This window comes from Phascolarctos cinereus, unplaced genomic scaffold (assembly GCF_003287225.1).
Source record: "Phascolarctos cinereus isolate Bilbo 61053 unplaced genomic scaffold, phaCin_HiC Scaffold_4;HRSCAF=312, whole genome shotgun sequence".
Taxonomy (NCBI): Eukaryota; Metazoa; Chordata; class Mammalia; order Diprotodontia; family Phascolarctidae; genus Phascolarctos; species Phascolarctos cinereus.
The window spans coordinates 702,217,470-702,239,519 of NW_027555847.1; the positions used below are offsets into that span (position 1 = coordinate 702,217,470).

The 22,050-nt window shown below is 47.8% G+C and overlaps 1 protein-coding gene across 5 annotated transcripts in view; it reads right to left on the bottom strand.

The window, feature by feature from the left end:
• Positions 1-22,050, bottom strand: part of RBM19 (RNA binding motif protein 19) — a 192,420-nt gene that overhangs the window by 51,725 nt on the left and 118,645 nt on the right. For 4 of the 5 annotated variants that reach the window (XM_020978046.2, XM_020978043.2, XM_020978045.2 and 1 more), the window contains exons 22-23: positions 21,823-21,928; positions 3,244-3,364 (exon numbers count right to left, since the gene is read on the bottom strand). In XM_020978046.2, the coding sequence (XP_020833705.1) occupies positions 3,244-3,364; positions 21,823-21,928 (227 nt within the window). The remainder of the gene's footprint in view (positions 1-3,243; positions 3,365-21,822; positions 21,929-22,050) is intronic. The other variant, XM_078154348.1, reaches the window with a different exon arrangement.

Below are 22,050 nucleotides of genomic sequence, written 5' to 3' on the forward strand. Positions count from 1 at the left end.
TTTACATCTCACACTGGCTGTGATGCTCTGGGCATCCCCTCTATCAATGAAATCATAGGTCTAGTCCACCCCTACCCTCTACCTCCTAATCCTCAGCAGTCAGAATTAATGCCCTGCACACAGCTGGTGCATAATAAATGTTTGTTGACTTAAACTGAATTCCTCATCTCAGTACAGGTACAGGGGGATTCATGTCTCAGTCGTCAGGGACGGGGTTGGACTGGGTCGTCTCCAAGGGACATTTCAGATGAGGTAACTATGGCCTGGACGTGTGCAGCGACTGACCTGTTCCAGGTCACCTAGATGTTAACTGGAAGAGCCAAGATTCAAACCCAGGTCCATTAACTCTAAGTGCAATGACCTTTCCACCACAACATGCTGCCCCCTTCCCCCACAGCAGGACAAAAAGACTTTCTGGGGTTGCTTCTCACTCTTTGGGGATGCCCTGTGCTCTTCTCCTTCCAGTGCAGTGTGCTCTTTGCTCAGGGGATAGTGGCAAGATGCCACAGAAGGACAGTCTTCCTCTTCAAAGTCTCTGATGTCCTGTCCTCACCTTGTACCTCCACCACCAGAAGCTGACCTGTTTCTCCTCCTACCTCCCTTGCCTTCATAGCCTGCACTATTCTGGATGGCCCAGGGCAACTTTTCTCTAGGAAATGACCACAAGCATGGACACATGGCAGACTGACTGTACTGGGTAATAATGGTTGGCAGGGCCTCATGGTGGATATGGAGGTGACTCTTGCTTCTAGAAGGTTTTCCCGACACAGCGTGAGCTTCGACAGATCCTTCTTTCCAGGCTGCCCAGAGGAAGGGGCCAGGGACTAATGGTGATTTATTTGGGATGATCAATTTTCCTACTAATTCAACCCTTGAAGACCATTTACAAGGCTACAGAAGGGTCGGGATTGGGGTGAGTGGCAGGGATCCCTGCATGGGCAAGGTTTCAGGTCTTTGAGGAGGCAAAGCATGGTTCCATTTAGATGGCTCCCTGATATTCCTCTCTGTGCTAGGGATGCCCACACCTAACAATGAAGTCCACTGCCTTCACAGACTCACAGGGGTGGGGAAGAACCTTGCATTTTACAGGTGAGGAAACTAAGACCAAGGTCATGAAGTTACTTGTTCAGGGTCAGCACAAGTACTGAGGAGCAGAGCCAAGATTTGAACCCAGGTTCTCCAGGTCCAAGGCTAATGTTCTTTCCACTTATACCATGTTGCTGCTCATGTTCATGAGGTCATACAAGAATTAGAAGAGCCTTTAGAGGTCACCAATTCCAACCCATTAATCTCAGACAGTCAGTCGCTTACCCAGGCTGACTCCAAGTCCAGTGCCATCTCACCTACTTAAAGGTCTGAACAAAGGCCAGAGTAGAGTGGAGGCATCTGGGCTCCCCCAGACAAGAGAAAACGGGCTTTGCTTGCTGCTGAGCTCTCAAAGCCCAGGCCTTTGTCTCTGAGCTCCTTGGAGGCTATGGGTGGCAAACAGTCTCATAGAAATGCTCACCAAGGAGTTTTCCCTCCAGGTTTAGGCAACAATTCCACTTCTGCACTCAATTTATTGAAAGGCATTTCTCTCCAAACCCAGCCAGAAGTGCTTAGACGGGACTTTTCTCAGCTGGTGCTGAGGACCACCATGAGAGGAAGCAGGAAGGGGCCATTGATCTCTAGCCCACACCTCTGCTCCAGGGACAGTCCCTTACACAAATATTTGCCAAGGAGTGCATTTGAGCCTGTCAGTGGCTGTCAATAAAAGGACAGCACTCCTTCTGAGCTCCAGCATCTGTAGTGAGACCTCAGCTTCTGACCGTCAAGTCATCTATTCAATTTTAACTCTGCTGCTCTGTTCTAGATCTCTCAGGGATCAGTGCTCTTCTGCAGAGCAGATGTGACCCACCCTCCAATATCACAACCGTGTCATAGGGCTCCAAAAGCCCAGGCTTCCCAGCGCTGCTTAGCATCCACTCAAAAGGAGTGAGGAATCACAACCGTAACAGCTTCTATATGGTAACACAATTCTTCCTTCACCGCCACCCTGCTGAGATAGATAATGCACATAGCATCACCCCCATTTTAAAGATGAGGAAATTGAGGCTGAGAGAAGTCCCAAAGTCAAAATCATGAGGCTGGTGAGTGCTTGAGATAGGGTTCAAATACATGTCTCCCGACTTCAAGTCCAGTGATCTGTCTTTGATATAGCACTTGACAACTCGAAAGATTCATGATTTCATCATTATAAGACAAATCTCTACTTCCCCCCTCCCTACCCCCACCCCTTTCTGGCCCCAATACAGATACATCCCAGATAAACGGCATTAGACACATAGAGTAGAGAGACCCCTCTGTGCTGTCTATGTATGTGTGTGTGTGAACAGAATTTTCTTGAGGGAGGGGACCGTTTCATTTGTTGTCATTGTCATTACTGTCACTGTCATCGTCGTCATCATCATCATCATCATCATCATCATCACCATCAACAACATCTAAGCGAACATTTATATAGCACCTACTATGTGCTAACAGCACCATCTAAGCTAACATTTATATAGCACCTACTATGTGCCAGGCACTGTGCTAAACACTTCTACAATTATTATCTCATTTGACCTTCACAATAACCCTGGGAGGTAAGTGCTATTATTACCTCCCTTTTATGGAAGAAACTGAGGCAGAAAGAGGTTAAGGGACTTGTCCAGGGTCACATAGTTAGTGTCACAGGCAGGATATGAACTCATATCTTCCTGACTCCAGACCCTGCACTCTATCCTCATAGAGGACTGCCTCATAAAGACCTCTTCTGTCCATAGGGTGCTTTGTGGTCTACAGAGTAGACTGCTTTTGTACTCATCATGCCATCTTGCCCCTCCTAAAACCATGTGAGAGAGGCCGGATCAGTACTGTGATCCCCATTTCACAGACACAGGAAAGATTTATCCAAGTCAGAAGGCTAGTAAGGGGCAGAGCCAGATCTAGAAAATCTAGTGCTCCTGCAGTATAGCCCAGTCTGTGTTCTTGGCAGCACCAAGGCCAGCTCTCCCACTCACACAGGTCATCCAGACTGTGGGTGAGGACCTCCAGGGAAAGGAGAAGCTCAGGGCCTCCTAAGGTAGTCTTCTCCACCTCTGGGTGGCTCTCAATGTTGGGGAGTTTTTCCTCTCTTGACCCAGCTCAGCCCAGCTGGAAGGGTAGGAGCAGAAGACCAGCACAGGGCGGGGGGGGGGGGTCCCACCACCAGTGACTTACCATGAAAATGCTGAGCTGTCTTCCGTCTCAAGGCTTGGACTGTCTCTTCTGTGTCTGCCCACTCCAGGACCAGTCTTCTCCCATATAAATGGGTACTGTGGCACAGGGCATTGAAAGCTCTCTGTAACAGGGAACAGGAGAAAACTGTGTTACGCCAAAACCATCATCTGTCCACTTACTCTCCTCTCCTTCCCACCCTGCTTCAACCTCCATTCAATGCCTCTGAAAGCTCTGCAAAGTGCCCGCCATGAGTTCCTGCTCTCAGGACATCGGATCTCCAAGGAGGGTCTGGGGAACAGTTGGGCATATCTATTTAATTAGCTGCTTGTGTTCCTACAGAGAGAACTGCAAGTGACTGATTGACCGGTCAATATATCCACAGTCCAGGCCTGTAATTGGTGCCTGCTCGAAAGCAATCACCTTATTTTCCATGTTAAAATCCCAGCCATGTAGGGTGACCCCATTAGCTCAGCTCTTCTTCTGCTGGGGAAGGGCACCTCGGCTGCACTGGGCAACTGGAGACTGCTGGCTGCAGGAGAGAGCATGACCTGTGCTTAAATGTTCCCCTCTAACATGGACATTGCCATTTTTAGACAGCATTTTCCTTCTGAGGGACTCAAAGTACATCTTATCCTAAAAATTCCATGGGGGATTGAGAGTGAATTGGGGCTACTGCCTCCTATTTTCCATATGGGAAACTGAGGCAGAATTACCCCCTGACTTCCCTTAGGATCACAGAACTAGAGATGGAAGGGCCTTCTTATTCTAACCAAGTCATTCTGATATGGTCATTTATGCTAATAGTTTTCCTTTCTCTTTTCTTTTTTTCTTTTTGGCTAGGCAATGGGGTTAAGTGACTTGCTCAGGGTCACACAGCTAATGAGTGTTACATATCTGAGGCCAGATTTGAACTCAGGTCCTCCTGAATCCAGGGTCGGTGCTCTATCCACTGCGCCACCTAGCTGCCCCTAACCATTCTGTAGAAGAAACCAAGGACTAGGAAGATCAAGCAGGCCAAGGTCACACAAGAAAGCAACAGTCAGAGGCAGCATTGCAATGGAAAGCCTATGTTCTCTAGCCACTCCAATTGCAGGTGGCCAAAACCCCAAGCCTCGTCTTTGTCAGGCACTCAGCTTTGGCGACACAAAGACAGAACTAAAGAGAAAGGCCAGGGCACTTAAATCCTGTTGGAGGTATAAAATATGCAGGGAATTATGTATTACATACATAATCATTTGAGGAAGAGACAGGGCTGAGTTCCTGAATACCCAGGAGTTTCTGTCATAAAGAATTTTCTCAATAAACAGATACTAATAACACAATTATTACCATGTAGGAAGTCCATGAATTATTATTATTTTTTTTTGATGTTGAAAAGGGTTCCTTATAGTTCTCAAAAAGCTTGGCAATCCACAGGCTTACCTAGGTGATCAAAGTTGAGTAATGGCCCACGAAAGATTTAGGTACAGGGTTCACTTCAAAGAAGGGAATTGAGAAGGAACTTATGATGTGAATAAGAATAGAGAAAGGAAGGAAGGAAGCAAGGAGGAAGGAAGAGAGGTGGGCTGGTTTAAGGCATGAACACTGGCAATCAGGGGGCAGTATCACTCGCGGACCCTCTAACTGGTCCAGGTAGTCACTAGTTAGTAGGCATGGAGGAGAGAAGAGACTTATTCTAGGTTATAAAATGAGGAGGAAGCAGTAGTCCATAAGATCACAGATAAAGGACCTCAGAGATCACTTAGTCTAACTTTATTTTAAAGATGAGGAAAGTGAGTCTGATAGAGGGGAAATGACTTGCCAAAAGTTCCATAGCTGGTAAATAACTGCAGGGATTTGAACACAGGTCCCCTCATTCCAGACCTAGAGCTCTTTTCATTAAAAACATTGCCTGAAGCACAGGAGCTTTTAAAAGCCAGATTTCTGGGGACACCGCAGTCTGTTGATCTCTGTCAGTGAACAGGGCATTATGGCCTGGCAACCAAAGGCTGGTATGGTGGTGGCGGTAATGGTCATTTCAATAGTGTTTGAAGGTTTACAAAGCAACCCTGTATAAAGTGTGAGCAGTACAACAATTACCAAACCATTTTTATAAATGAGGGAACTAAGGCTAGGGGAAGGTAAAACATTTAGACAGACATTAGTGGAGGCAGTACTATGAGTGTACTACAGACCACCAGGATGGAAAGACGAAATAGATGAGGAGTCAAGGAAACAGATCACAGATCAGGCACAAAGGCATGATGCATTAGTGATGGAGGGGAAGGGGAGGGTTTCAATTAACCTAACACAGACTGAAGGTTCTCTTTCTTTCCAAAGCAGAAAAGGTAATACTTTCTTGGTTGCTTTAATGACAATTTCATCCTTTAAAAAGTATAGGATAAAAAAAAAAGATGTGTGTGTGTGTGTGTGTGTGTGTGTGTGTGTGTGTGTGTGTGTGGAGGGGGGGGATTGGATTTTGTATTCGATTCTCTCCAAAAGGGAAGAACTGGTTCCTGGGATAGAAAGAAAAGTAATTTTGAAGGGAAGTCACTACTTCATTTTAAGAGCTTAGAATAAAAGAGAAAAGCACAGACTAGCCTTACATGCTCCCTAGATTTAGAGAAAAGACTTGAAAGATTATGTAGAGTTCCCATGGATTAAAATTCTATGGGAAATCAATCTAGGAGGGAGAGGAAACTTCCATGGATGAAACAACAAAGAATGAGAAGGAGTAGGGTGGGGGGAGAAGTGATTTCTCAGAAGAGAATGATGCGGACGCACATTCACACTCACCAAACAATTCAGATGGAAGCAAAGCCAGGCAACAGAAGATTAATCTAAAAGTATGCTATGTTTGTATGTAAAAACAGTGTCAGAAATGGTGAATCACAGAATGGGCAGAGGTTGTGAAGGAAAGCCAAGTATTACAACAGATGTTTTTGCTTGTTTGTAGAGCTATAAACAGGGGAAGAAGAAGGATCCCAGAAGTGATATGGCCACTGCTTAGGGTTAGTGAGAAGATATAACTGGTAACAGAGAAGGCAGAGCTGATTAATTTTTATTTGCTTAGGCCATTTGTGAGAAGGAGAAGGACCTCTGGGCTAGAAAGAACAGATTAAAAATGGTCAGTAGGGATCTGGTAACCCACAGCTCAGAAAGAAGACAGCAGGAGGCTACTTAGGTCCCTCAGAGGTATTCAAGTCACCCAGATGAACTGCATACTCCAACATTGGGGGGTTTGGGGGGGAACTAATGGCAGATATAATTACTGAACCACTTTTGGTGATATTTTTAAAATCATGGAGAACAGGAGAGGCACTGCAGGGCTGGCAAATGAGGACAAATACTGTCCTAGTTTTCTAAAAAGGGAAGAGAATGAAGTCCAGAAATTAGAAGCCCAGTGAACCTGACTTTGATTTTTGGTACAACTTAGTACTAAAGGGAGAGTCAGCATCTGCTACACACCAGGCACTGTACTAAGCCCTTCACACATACTATCTCACCTGATCCTCACAATAAGCTTGTAAGGCAGGCGTTGTTATAATCATCATTCTACAGTTGAGGAAACAGAGGTCAAATGACATGCCCAGGGTCACACCGCTAGTAAATGTCGAAGGCCAGATTTAACTTGGGTCTTCCTGACTACTCCAGGCTCTATCCACTAGGGTACCCAGTAGGAGCATAATCAATGCCTGTTGACTGACTGATAAAGTGACTTGTCCTGACGCACACAGCTGATCAGTGTGGGATGTGAGACTAGAGCCCAGGTCTCTCTTTTTCTGACCCAGCATTCAGGGCTCTTTCCACTACCGCACAGTGCTTCTTGGTGGAAACTTGGGAGGCAAGAGGGAGAAGGCGATGGCAGGCCTGTTTCTTTTAAAAATTAGTCAGATAGCTGTGTTAAAGCAACACTTTCTTCCTTGTGCATTTCTAGAAGGGACAGGTGCAGCAAACTTTTTTTTTTTTTAAATTTTAAAAACTCTTCTGGCTGCCAGCAGAGCCTCCACATTTTTTCCAGGCGGACATAAAAATGCATCTGGACTTGAAACCGAAATGGCCCATTCAGAGCTTTAAAACACACTCGCTCTCAGCTGTCACGGCGGGAGAATGGCTTGATCGAGGGAGCTTGGGTTTCGAGACGGGGAAGAGAAATTGATCAGTAGCTTGGTGTCGCCGGCTCCCTCTCCTCCTGGGGACCCCCAAGGAGCTTCAGTTCCCAGTGTGTGATGGTGATGGCAAAGCCAAGAGGGTGCACATCCTCAAGGACACCAAGTCATTTCTCGTGGACACAAGGACTCTTGGGGAATCCCACCTCAATCCAGGAGCTCCCTGCCTTGACCCCGGCTCTGACTCAGGGCCACGTGGAACACATCATGCCCTATGCCTTCCAGCCTCCTTTTCAGGAGCCTCCTCCCGCCCCCCATTCAATTCCCCTATTTTGATGTGGCTTGTATTTGTTAGGGACTGGGCTTTTTCTGTTGGCCTGCCACGGATGAGTGGTGAGAAGAAGAAAATTTAGCCTTGATGCTGGGAAAACCTTCCTAACGATGAGGAAGAGCTATTACAAGTAGAGCAGCAAGACAGTTTGTGTGCCTGGGGAAGCAGTGGCTTCTCCCTCACTGGAGGTCTTCAGGCAAAAAGGCTGGTCAGTCAGAGAGGTCACAGCAGGGCTGGGCTGGACGAGATGGCTGCTGAGGCGTCTTCCCTCTCAGATTTGGTGATTCCATGATTCGGCATGGAGAATTAGCCACAGGGATGGTATCACAAATCTTTCAACAGGAAGACACACTAGCTCTCATTTTCTTGATAATCCTGGGACCTCAGCATTTAGACTGGAGAGGACCTCAGAGCTTACCTCATCCAAGCCCCTAATCCGATTTACAGTGGCAGGAACTGAGGCCCAGGCAGGTGAAGACACTTGTCCAAGGAAGTCAGAGGCAGCACCAGGACTGAGCCACGGCCTGACATTCCAAACCTAATGCTAGGTTTGAGAGCAGGGGCTGTTTGTCAAAACCCATCTTTGTATCTCCAGGGCAGGACTTAGCACCACGCCTTGGACATAACAGGTGCTTTAGACAGGCCAGCTGACTGACTGGTGGACCCCAAGTTTTGGAAACAGGAAGGGTTAGGGGCTCCAAACTTGGAGTTCGAGGTGTGCAGGTGTACTAGAGGAAAGAACACCCAGGAAAGACTGGGGTTCCAACCTTAGTCGATGCTTAACAGCCATGTGGCTGGTTGAGCACCTTTACCTGATCCATAAAACCGGAGATAATAACAATCCACCTTTCTACGGCTCTCTAAGGGCTCCTATGTGAGGCCTTTTCTGATCCCCTCAATTATTATGACTCTCCGCCTCCCCACTCCAACACTATGTAGTATATATTTTGTATTTTCTCATCTGTCTCACTCTGAAAGTAACAAGTCCTAAGAAAGGACTGAAGATCAAAGATGGGTGGGTGTGAAATCTGGTGGCGCGAAGGACCTGGGTTTATGGCTTTTGTGACCGTAGCCAACCTCTCTGGGCCTCAGTTTCCTTAACTGTAAAATGGGGGTGAGGGTTTGATGAAGTGTCTTAAGGTTTGCAAAGCACTTCAAAATGTAACTATAGTCTCTTTGGGCAACTACAGTGTCAGGTCTGGAGTCAGAAAGACTCATCTTCATGAGTTCAAATCTGGTCTCACAGACTTACTAGCTGTGTGACCCTGGGCAAGTCACTTAACTCTTTTTGCCTCAGTTTTCTCATCTGTAAAATAAGCTGGAAAAGGAAATAGCAAATCATTCCAGTATCTTTCCCAAGAAAACCTCAAATGGGGTCACAAAGAGTCACATATGACTGGAATGACTCAACAATATATTCTCTTATTTGGGAACTTCTAGGGTAGAACCCCCTCCACTGGTGCAGGCCAGTCACTATTCTTCAACTTAAGAGTCTCAGAACATTGTCTGGGAGCATGGAGAGTTTAAATAACCTGCCCAAGGTCACACAGCTGATACATGTTACAGGCACGACTTCAGGAAGGGTCGGCCCTCTATGCCACAGTGCCTCAGCATAAATGAGCCAGCCTATTCTGGCTAAGTACAAGAATAAGAAATAAAGAGCCTGGGGGGGGGGTATAACAGCTAGGTGGCGCAGTGGATAGAACACCGGCCCTGAAGTCAGGAAGACCTGAGTTCAAATCTGGCCTCAGACCAAACACTTGACACTTACTAGCTGTATGACCCTGGGCAAGTCACTTAACCCCAATTGCCTAAAAAGGAGGAAAAAAAAAAGAAATATAGAGCCTTGGGTCTAGCTCCGCCATAAGAGTGGGTATTACCATTTGGGGAGAACATAAGGCCCCTAGATTCTAATAAGTTATGCTGCATGAGGCTGGCCAGTTCACCCCTCCTATCTGGGTATCAGTGTCTTTATCTGTACATTGGGTGACTGGATTAGATGATCTAGAAGGTTCTCCCTCCAGCCCTAATGTTCTCTGACAAAGTGCTGGCCTGTCTCCCTGTTCCATCCTTCAGTTCACCTGTGGGCCCTCATCCAGCCTAGGGAGGCCTCCTGCCTTGGCTCTGGGCAAGAGATCTGGGGGTTGACGGGCAGAGAGCTCAGAGAGGCCAATGCCTGCCTCCCTAGCCTTCCTCACAGCCTAGTTTCTGACTGTCACCTGTACCTGGATTTCAGCCTTCTTTATCGTCCTACTCTAATGAGCTCCTGGGATTAGCCCTTTCCCATGTTGGCTCTGGAATTCTACTTTGCCCTTTGGTTTTGGGGAAGGGGATCTGGTAAAAAGTCAGACTAGCCTGAGGATGGAAAGTGACTGTCCCTCTGAGACCATTTCTCAAGTGGAAGGAAGGCACGGGAGCCCTCCCAACTCAGCTCTGGGTGTGACCTTTGGCAAGTGTCCCCTGGGACCAGCCTCCCTTGCCTAGAAACAAATGCCATTTGATGCCTTCGACAAGACATGAGCCCAGGAGCTGGGCATCTTGCTTTAAACAGCCTGCATAGATCAAAGGACCTAGACAGGGCTGGAAGGGGCCTTAAGAGACCACCTAGTCCATGACCCCCCATCCATTTTACTAACGCCTTTCATATAACAAGAACCTCTAGGCAGGATGTCCCAGGGGAAGAAAACCTTCTGTGCATGAATCCCAAGAAATGCAAGGGCATTTTGCTTCTTCTTGTGTCTTACTCCAAAGAGTAGAGGGCTAGGCATAGGTGGCCTCACTGGGGCTTCACTGCTGGCTCTGCCACTCACTGGCCATGTGATGCTAGGTTAAGTCTTTGCATTTCCCTGTTCTTCACTTCAAAAGGAGGGATTCAGTTGAGATTCTTTCTAAGGCTTCTTCTAGCTCCTATGTTCTAGAATTTGAAGATGACTAAGGGGGAGGGTGAGAAGGCATGGCCACCATGTTTTCTCCTAAACCTGTTTCTTCTAATTTCTATCATCCTGCCTGGAATAACTCAGTCTCCTGCCTGGAGTACCATTATACCATCTCTGCAGTGGAAGCATGGGTCATCTCTTTGACTGTCTACCCTCCTCCTCACTTTTTATGTCTACTCAACCATCCTAGGGTTTAGGCCTGGCTCATCTCTCTGACGTTCCACTCTCTTTCTCACCTCTAATGGCTGATCTGCTACCAAGTCCTTATGATGCCATCTCTGCACCATCCCTCCCATTCGCCCTTTCCTATCTCACCCCAGTCCTACTACCCTCATCCAGTACCTTGTTACCACCTTCCTAGACCACTGTGACAGAGATCTTCTAATGGGCTGTCTAGCCTCCCTTTCTTCCCTTCCGTCCATCTTTCCGAGTTACCGAAATAATCTTTCTAATGCAGAGATTAGGTCATGTCACTCCAAAGATCAAAAACTCTACTGAGTAAAGCAGTAACTCTTCTGCCTGGCATTCAAGGTCCCTACGCCCATTCAAGGCACTCCTCTAGTCTAGAGGTAGCTAGGTGGTGCCATAGTGCACAGAGCCCTGGGCCTGGAGTCAGGCAGACTTGAGTTCAAATCCAGCCTCATGATTCTGGGCAAGTCACACAATCTGTCTGCCTCAGTTTCCTAATCTGTAAAATGGGGATAATAATAGCACTTACATTCCAGGATTTTTGTGAGGATCAAATGAAATAAGAATTGTAAAGGCCTTAACAGAGTGTCTGGTACATAATAAGCACTATATAAACGTTAGCTTTTATTACTATTATTATTATTATTGTCATTATGACCACTAGTTAACCTCTGCCTGCCTCAGTTTCCTCATTGGAAAATGGAGATAATAGTAGTACCTACCTGTCAGAGTTGTTGTGAGGATCACATGAGATTATCGGTAAAGCACTTACACAGTACTTGGCACACAAAAGGTGCTTAATAAATGCTTATTTCCTTCCTTCCTTCTAGGCTTACCTCATATTACTCACCTTCACGTTTTAGGCAAATTAGCTAAAATTCTGCTCTCCTATCCCTTTCCCTGAACACTCTCATGCTCCTCTGTGCCTTTGCTGAATATTTCCTAGAATCTTTTCCCCTTCCTCTCTTTAATGGAGGATAAAAATGGCACCTTCTCCAGGAAGCTTTCCCTGACCCTGCCTCCAACAAGCTGATAAACCGCTTTACCCTTTGGGATCTCGTGTGGCAATCTGGTTTTCAATTTTCTAACAGCCTCGTTATGTACTATGGTATATTACAGGTCTGTTCTTCTAGTTGTTTGTCCATAAGACTGTAAGCTCTATGAAGGAAGGGAGTCCCTTATCTAAATTGTACATCTCCAGGGTCTAGAACAGTGTGCCCTGTACGCAGTAGGTGCTAGATAAATGCTGGATTGGGCAGGAATGAGAATGGGTTGCTTAACAAGTCTCTGGGGCTCAGTTTCCACATGAGGGGGGCTAGCCTAGATGACTTCCCAGGCCTCTTCTAGCTCTAAGGCAGTATTCCTAAGAGTGATGATTAGGAGGTGGCTGAGTCTCCCAGAGAGCTGGAAGGCTCCCTGGAAGAAGCACCTGATTTCCTGCTGACTCCCCGCCTCCCCCCAAGGGATGTTTAGCATCCCTGTCCTTGAGGCAGCCCTTGCTGTGGCCAGCCAAGAATCTCTGTGATGCAGGACCGTTGCCAGACACCAAACCATTTTGATGGTGGCCACAGGTGCTTCCGCTATCCTGGCCAGGGAAAATCAGGACTCTGTTGTTCTCTCTGAATGAGTCTGACTCCCAGCAAACCCCGTCTGAGGCTAATCTCCCAGCAAGCTGGAGTTCTAGCTACGGTTAGATGCTGGGAAGGTCTCCTCAGCCAATAAGGCTGCTGTGGTCAGGGCAGAGATGAGGCTGAACCAGCCTGGATGAGTGTAGGGGCTTTTGCTGGAAGAGGGGGCTGGGGATGTAATGCCAAAGTCCTGTTTGCCCAATCAGTCCTCTTTTATTAAGTGCCTCCTATGTGCTGGAGTCCTCTGCTAGCAGCTAGAGTTAAAAGGGAAAAAAAAACCCAGCAGAAGCAAAACAGTCCTTGTCATCAAGATGCTTACATTCTACTGGGTATCTTCTTGGTACCAATGTACTCAGTACGTCAAGCCCTCATTTCATGGGTGAGCTTTGGCTGAACCTGAGTCCCTTCATTTGACCAATGTGGAAACTGAGGCCCAGAGAAGGTATGACTTGCCAAATGTCACGGAGCTACTGGCAGAACCAGGATTTGAACCTAGGTCCTCTGGGTCTACTTCATTGGCTCAGCTATCAGGCCAAGGTACCAACACTGATGCTCTTTGGCTGGGGAGTTAAACATCATTAACCACTGATTAATTAACCATCAATCAGTTTTTGCTGAGCATTCCCTAGGTCTAAGGCACAGTTCTAGGCACAGAGCAGACTCTAAAGAGTCCTAAGGGGCTGCCCCTTGCCTCCAGCTGGGGAGATACAAGCAATACACAAGATAGCTGACTCTAAGTCGAGGATCTGGGATTTTTCTGGTGACGTTCTCCACTGGTGTAGACCACAGTCCATCTGTAACTCAGCAGCTAAGTCTTCAGGAGGCGCCAGAGGGTCAGAGAGGGTTAGGTGATGTGCCATGGCCTCTCAGGCGTAAATGTCCCAAGTGGGATTTGAAGGTTCTTTGTGACTCCAAGATCAACGCCACTCACCAGTGCCTCCAGCAACACGAGGCAGTAAATGGGACGAGGGTAACAGGGAGTTCTCAAGGCCTGAAGAAAAGGGAGAGACCACTTCTCCTCCAAGACCCTTCAGTTTCCCATGGACATCTCTTCTGGTTGACCACCCAGGCACAAAGCGATGCCAACCTAAATCCCTACTCTTATAATTTAGCCTCTTTTCTTCTTGCTCTGGACATAGGGCAGCTAATGTCCAGACAGGGAATGAGCAGACAGCATATCCATCATTAAGGAATGGGGAGTCATTCTGCCCACATCTGTACTGTTTTGTGCCTTAAACTTACGTGTTTTAAAGCTTAAGATTTGATGATACGTCACAATCTACAAAGGACTTGGCCGAACCTGAGTCCCTGCTATGAAGTGCAAGACCAGACATTCAAATCCATTTTCGTTCACTCACGTACAGAAATGGTGTTAATTTAAAAGTGTGAACAGAACCCAAGTTTAAGACCTGTTAGTTATTCCTCCTCATTGTCAATTATTTAGGAGGAGAGAGACACAACAGCTAGTTTCTTATGCTAGCCACAGAGATTTTCAGTGATTTCTAACTCATGGGTAAGCTTCCTGAGGGCAGGCTGGTTGGGTCTGCTTCTCCATAATGCCTCAAACAAGGCTCCACACATAGAAATGCTCTCTCTAGCAAGGGTTTTCCTCACCGTAGCCTTCTGATCTGTAGGCAAAACTACCAACTCCCCACGTTCTCACAACTCGTGTAAAAGGTACCATTCCTGTACTTCGGGGCTGACACTCTTCAGCTATTTAGGTTTGGGTGAAATACTCTTATCTCCTGGCGATACATGTGTGCCCGCGCACACACACACACACACATACACAATCAGTATTAATCCAATGGCCAAGTCCTTGAATTACAGAATTACAAACAGGGGCAGAGACCTAAAAACATTCCAACAATGTTACTGGCAGATCTGTCCCTACCTCCTGACCTGGTAGAAAGCCCCTTGAGGACAGGGAGTGGTGTTCATCTAGCATGGTGCCTGACACACAGTAGGTGCTTAATGGACTCATGTGGGATTCGACTGGCCAAAACACATACACGCACACAAAACACCACCATCCCAACAGAGGCTGGCTAGGCCGTTGGGACACAGCGTCCAGCCCAAGTTCCCCACTCCATCGCATTGCAGAAAAGTGAGAAATGAGGAAGTATAAATTAACCATCAAGACCCTGCAATTAAAGCTACAGTTGTTTACCACAGTCAGAATAGCTCTTCCTGCCAATGCAAACAGCCGTCCCGTCTCCCTACTGCCGACTCCCTCCCGAGTGTTTATTTAAGCCAACACATTGCTCTACTAATTGGATAACATTCCATGTGAAAATAGGCCTTTAAAACCACAGCAGCCGAGGCAAATAAAAACAGCTGTAACTGCAAAAGTACAAAGGAACGAAGACTCTGGAAAAAAAAGGAAAGGCGCATGCAATGGAGAATTACTGTTCTTTCCCCTGTGCTCCAGGGGTCGGTACTTTCCTCCACATTTTTTCCTGTCCACATGGTCCTCTCCTCTCTCACTTCCCAGGCCTTCTCTGGGCCAAAGACAGGCCGGCTTCTAAAAGGGTTGGCTCAGCCAACAGACTGACTCACCTGGGGAGAAAGCCTGGCTGGCTGGGTAGAGTACACGGCTGCCTCTGCCTTCTACTCTGGGTACAGCCCAATAGAACATAAGAATGGCAGGAACAACTGGATGATTCAGCCAGAGCTCCTGGGGGCAAGGAAGGCTGTCCCCATCATCACCACCCTCTTGTGCGTGACAGGAAGGGTAGATTTCACTGGGGGCTGGCGCTCCCCATTGGGAGCCAGCCACTCAGCCTCCCTCTTAAGTTTTTCTAGCTTAACCTTTTCTGTAGAGTGGGGGGCTGTTTGATCTGATTGTGGTGTAGAATTCAGAACATTTGGCTCATTCATCTCTCCACTGGTGCCTCCCATCATGATGTGGAGGTGACCATGGGTTCTTAAAGGCTACACTGGCAGAGCACAAAGTCTGGAGGGGGTCTTCTCTAGCTGGAAGGGCTTTGAGGACAGGCCCAGCGTGCGCTTGCCAAATGGACCAGCCCAGCTAAATTTCAACAGGCAGGGGAAGAATGGGTCTGTGAAAATATGGAAGAACTACAACCTGCAGTAGGGGAGAGCATGGACAAAACCACAGGTCCTCTCAAGTTGGGGGCTTTGTTCCTAAGGGATCCAGAAGAGCCAGGAAGCTTCAATGAGGCCAGGCAGTCCAATCCTCTCATTTTACTGGTGAGGAAAAGGAGACTCAAGAAGAGGTGATTTGCTCAAGGCCATAAAGAGAGTGTGAGCAGCAAAGCCAGGGTTTGAACCCTGGACTCCAAATCCAGCCTGCCTGACTTCTTGTACTGAATTAAGCAAGAGGAGATCGGCTCCACAAGGGTCAGAGCATTTCGCTTTTGTCTTTGTGAATTATGAGAAATTTGGAAGGGAGATGCTATGAGCAAAACTTATGGCATTATACTCTTTGATAGCATGATTACCTTGATAGAATAGAAAGAGCTATTACATAGATTCGGAGCTGAAGGATCTGGATTTAAATCCTGGCCATGCCACCTATTATAACTTGTGTGATCCTGGAAAAACTACATCATCTCTTTCTTTTTCTCTCTCCTGTTCTTCCTCCCTTCCTCTCTCCTTCCTTTCCTTTCCTCTTTCCTTCTTTCTCACCTTCCTTTCCTCCCTTCCCTTCCTCTCTCCTTCCTTCCTTGTTTCTTTTCCTCTCTTCTCTCTTCCCTTTTCTTTCCTCTCTCCTTTCCCTCCTTCCTTCCCTTCCTCTCTCCTTCCTTCCTCCTTCCCTTTCTTTCCTCTCTCCTTCTTTCTCTCCTTTCTCTCCTCCCTTCCCTCCTTCTCTCCTTCCTTCCCTTCCTCTCTCCTTCCTTCCTTCTTTCCTTCCTTTGCTAAGTGCTGAAGATAAAACACGTATAAAGATAAGTAAGGACAAGATACTCTGAGGAAGGAGAGCAGCTTGTTTTGAGCCTTGGTGACTGCTGCTCTTACAAGCAGTTGCCTGGTTATTCTGCATCTTTCCACCACAGCCAGGACTGACCAGGTCGGTGACAGAGTCGGACGCCTGCATTCTGTGGGGAGGAAGCACTGGAAGCCTTGACTGGAGACCCTTCGAAAGGCCTCACAGAAAATAAAAGGACAGGAAGAGAAAAGTCACTAATTATCTGCGTGCTCCTCGGCAAGTCTCGAACTCAGTTTCCTCATCTACAAAATGAGGGAGCTGGATGAGATGGCCTCTGAGATCACTTCTAGCTTTATGACTTCTTTGTGGCCTTAAATGGCTGACCCCTTCAGTTTACAGATAAGGAAACTGAGGCCTAGAGGCTCAGTGACTTGTCCAAATTCTCAACAAAGGTAAAAGAAGTGGGAGTCACTGCCTTGAGGGTAAGGGCACAGGCTGAAGAGGCACTACTTGATTGGGACTTAGAGCAACACCAGGTAGTCTGTGGAGCCGCTGCATCACGTCCATGGGAATAATATGAGGGGCTTCCTGGGGTACTGGAAATAATGCTGGACCTGGAGTCAAGGGCGACTTCAGACACAGTGGGCCAACCACTTCACTCGAGTCTCGGTTTCCTCATTTGTAAAATGGGGCCAATAACACCCACAGAACTCAAGGTGATGGTTCGGGTTGGATGACGTGATGTATGTGCAGACTGACCGCCAGATTCAGATGCACAGACACACACACCTTTCCACACAATCACTTGGCAAGGCCTCGGAGCGCCACCCTGATGAGAGTGGTCATCCTCGGACACCAGGGCTGCCTCTTCAGCTCTCCAGCAAGAAGGGAGGGAGGCGCAGGCAACGGGGTAGGAGATGTGCCAGGCCAGGAGTCAGGACCTCCCGGCTCCATGTGACTCTTGTCTCTCCTCTAGCCTTCAGATTCCTTGAGTGTAAAATGAGGGAGGCTGGCCAGGCAATCACTAAGGTTCTTTTCAGATCTCATCCTAGGGCATCACAGTCTGGTGGAAAGAGCTCTGCGTCTGGAGTTGGACAAAGGATCTGGGTTTGAATTCTGGCCTGGTGACGTATTTAACCTGCGTGATCTCTGGGCTTCCATTTCCCTATCTTTAAAGTGAGGTGGTTGGCCCACACGACATCAAGGGACATTCTTCCCTCTTCTCATGTACCCCATTTCTAGTAACCTTCTCACCCATCATATGGCTCTGCTGGGAGACTCAGAGCCACTGCATTTGCCAACCTCTGATGTCGTGGCTGGAGCACAGTAGGCTTACTCAGTAAATGCCTGCTGACTGACTGATGCAGAAGACAGAAAACAAGAGACTCCCTCGGAAGAGGACAGAAAGGCAGGCCACTGGAGGATAACTTAGATGAGGGATGCAAACCGGGTACAAAGGAGAGTTTCCCATGGTCCTGGTTTGGGCCAAGTCCGTGACCCCAAACACGATCCGTGAAAGCAGAACAAGATAGGGAATCGCTTTCCAGAACAGCTTAGGGAAACTGCCTAGAGGATGTGATGATTTCTGGATTTCACTGGCAGAAAGGGGGTGTCTCTGGAATTCCTTCTGCTGATAGAAAAAAAAAGCTTTGTTGCTTTCTAGCCCAATGTCTCCGCAGTCTAATGCTTCCTCTTCAAATTCACTCCCGCCCTAGAGCTAACTAGATATTTACAATATTCAGAGTTCTATTCACCAATATGCAGTGTGCGCTTTTCTATGGGTCATCGGAGAGCGGTAAATGTTCCACTCAGAAGACAATCAAGTTCTTCAGACAGACTCGGAGAAGGAGAGAGAAAAAGCAACAGAGGCTTCCAGAGGAGGAAAAAGAGCAAACGAATCTTTCCAGGAGTGAGGCACTCACCGTGGGTCCTCACTCTATGGAAGACCAGCTTGTTCAGGCATGCTGTATGTAAAGGGACCCAATCCCAATGCAATCAGATCTGGCCCTAGAGTGAAGAGATGTTGCCGTAATGGTGTGTAAGGAGGTACCATGTCTATCGAACGCTGAGAGAGGGCGTGTGATGACCCTCTCCCCCAGGGGCTACAGACAGTGCTGCAATCCCCTCTTCAACTGCTTTTGTTCCCTGTGGCACCCAGAAAAACAGGTGGGGAGGAGTGGATGGGGCCAGGTGGGTGGCCTCCCCCAGAAAACCAATACAGAGAAAATCTTTGTGATGGCAGAATGCTGGGCTTGGGAAATAATGTTCGTAGGATCACCTCTGAATGAGAATAAAGGACCCGAACACTATGGAAATTCCCCGAGATCCCTTAATGCAAGCTAGGAAAGGCTCCCCTGACTTTTCAGATTGAGACCCCACTTCCCCTGCAAAGATCAGAAGTGACATTTCAATTCAGATACTTACTTAAGCTTTGGAAAAATGGGAAGCTAGAGACACTAACCTGAGAAGTCAACAAGTCCTTCCCCCTTAAAAACGGTCTGAGGTGTCTTTGGGGCTAGTTTCATCCAGCCTTCCCACTTGAAAAATGAGCAGTTCCCCCAAAGACTTACCTACGCGGTAGTGAGTACGGTTAGTTATATGGATGAATCTTCCCTGGCCCTTCTCCCAAGCAAGGGTGGGCAGCTGATGATTCAAGAATAAAGAGGGCAGCAGCCCAACCCTGCTCCGTCCCAAGCGCGCAGTAATTCTATAATCATTCTGGGCAGCTCGTTTTTAGGAAGGACTCTCTCTCCCTGGACAATTTCAACAGCATCCTAACTGTACTCTCCAAGGATCCAGTCTTTTCCTTCTCCAATTCTTCTTCTGCACAGATACAAAAATCACTTTCCCAAGGCCCAGACTGGACCATCTCATCCCTCTGTCCCTTGCCGCCTCTACGAGGAAATACCAGCTCCTTAGCTTGGCCCCATCTTGGGCCCTTCATGTTTTGGCTCTAGCTTGTTTCCAGCTTCATTTCATGTGACTCTGCATCTACACACTCTACATTTCGGCCAAATAGCGTCTCCCTGTTGACCTGCCTCCAAACTCAGCATTTCATCTTCCACCTCCTAGCTCCCCGGGTTTCTTTCAAGGCTCAGCTCTCATGCCCTCTCCTGGAGGAGGCCTTTTGAGATCTTTCCTCAATTTATTCTGCTCTCCCTCCTCAAATTTATTTCTCTGGATGTGTGACACATCCCTTGGGCAGAGTGTAAGATCCGTGGGGGCAGGGACCTGTTTTTGCCATGTCTGGGCATTCCTAACCCTTAGCCCTGTGCCTCCCATATGCAGCTTAATAAGCATTTGTTGAATTGAGAGGCTGTCCAGCAGTGTCCAGAAGAAGGCATGGAGGCCAGCTAGAGTCCACACCATATGAGAATCTTCTCAATGAGCTTGGGGAGAATGTTCAGCCCAGAGAAGAAGACTGAGTGGAGATGTTAAAGCAGTATTTGAAGGCTGGTGGATAGGGGAGGCGGGAGCTGCTTCTTCAAACAAAGAATGGAAGTCCACAAAGGGTTCCAAAGCACACTTGATGGTCACTGACGTCTCTGCCAACTCTGTCATTCTGTGACCTGATTCAACCCACATTTGTTGTAGGTACACCTACTGTGCACAAGGTAATGGGGAAATAAAAATGGAAAAACTACCTAATATTATTGTAGAATTAAAGAGTGGCTGAGGGGGTGTTTGAACAATTTCTAGAGCAGAGCAAATTAAACAAAAAAGTGACCCTGCCTCAGGCCTCACCGGCCACAGTTGACAAGTGGAGTGGTCATCCTGTACAAAGACCTCCCTGATGCTCACTGCTTTCAGTGGGGGCCAAGGGAAGGTCTCATGACAAGACGGAGCAGAAGCAGATGTCTGGATGAACACTGGAAAAATGTCAACAAAACAAGCACTTGAGTTCTAGTTGCTGAGACGCAACTGAGGAGGACAAAGGCTATTGGAAAGGCTTGCTGAGGACTCCATGCTGACGTCCCTGCCAGGTCTCACGGCCAGCCTACAAAGGCGGCAGATGGGTCCCAGAGCTACTTCCTCCTGCTTCCTACAGCTGGGCCGGTGAGGAGGGGCCGGCTCTCGGGAGCCCCTCTGGCAAGAGGGGCGCTGAGTCACCTCTCTGAGAGAAAAGAGAATGTCTTTTTCAGAATCACAGAATGTCAGGGCTAGAATGGGACCTTGAAGAACAGACTAGGAGAATAAAGCAGGGACCTTGGCACAAAGAATGTCATAGCAGGAAGAGACCTTGAAACATAAAATGTCATGGCTAGGAAGGACCTTTGCAGTGCGGAATGGCGGACCTTGGAGGGGACTTGGTGATCATTGACTCCAAGCCTTTTATGGTGGAGGATGCCCAGAGAGGTGAAGGAGCTCGCCCAAGGTGATCCTGCCAGATTTGGGATGAGAACCCGGGCCTCCCGACATCACACTGCCCCCTCGTTCCTTGTGGGCCGGAGCATGATGTGCTGGTGGGGAATGGTCAGTAAGCACTTGGCTCCTTTTCCGACCAATGGAAATCTATGCAGCAGCTCAGACAGCTGTTCACCCCCAAAAGCCGATGCTGAGACAGATGTTCATCTGCTACCCACGGCAAGGAAGAAGCGGCGGCTGATGAAGCCAAACAGGAATTCAAGCAGATTGGCTCACTCTAAGGCAGAAAAGGGGCAGCAGCTCTGGCTCTCCAGAGGTGCCTGAGAGTCGATCTTCTCAAAGGCACATGTGCACAGACACTTGCAATGGGTGTGTGTGGGCATATGCACATGCACAGTCCTTCTGGGCTCAAAGCACTAGCTTGGCCTCCTGGAGGCCAGTTTTGCTCGATGCACTGGCATTGCGGGATTCACAGATGTCAGCAAGGGAAAGGATGGAAGGTCAGAAATGGCCTCTCCTAAAGCGCTGGCCTTATTCCTTCCCAACTTCGATTTGGCTTGACCCCGCTCATTCCCAGAGGAAAGTAGTGGGAGCAATGCAGCTGATGTTGCCAGGAAGCAGATTTTGGATTGGTGTTGACAGAAACATCCTAACGATGAGGATCAGCTATCCAGAGTAGGAAGGCCCCCCAGGACTGTTCTATAGTGGAATATGCTGCCTTAGGCAGGAGGGAACCTCCAGATTTTTCTACAGAGCAAGGAAGACCTCAGCAATCCTAGGAAGCGGAGACAATATCAGATGTGCCAAGCTAACTACATTGCAGAATGTTGCCAAACAGACTGGCAGAAGTCTTGATTTCCAATACCATCTCCACCAATGACTTGGGTGGGCCTGGAAAAGCCACTCATGCCAGGATATCTCTATTTCGGTCCTCACATGTAAAATAGGAAACTGCCTTCCCATCTCTGGCTTTTGTGGAAATTAACCCTGTCATGTTAGAAAACATGAAAAGCCAACATGTGGTTGGGACCCCACCTTGTCTACTGAGAGGCCATGCTTTCTTTTCAAAGGGCCCATGTGAACAGCATACCTTGGAGCTTAAATGAAAAATGGAGGGATGGGGAAGAGAGGCATGGCACCATGATCTCACCTTGGCATCTTGTTTGGTTAAGAAATCCACGAAGCCAAACCCACGGTGGGGGCCCGTCCCTGTCATCTTCTTTGGCAAACGAACTGTTTTCAGCTCCCCGAAGGTGCTAGGAACAAAAGACATTACCCAGGAGTTTAAGGACCAAAGAACTCAGAAGGGAAAGGGAAGGAGGAAAAGAGGAAGAGAGGGCAGGACCTTGGTTCTCCTGAGCTAATCCCCTCCACATTA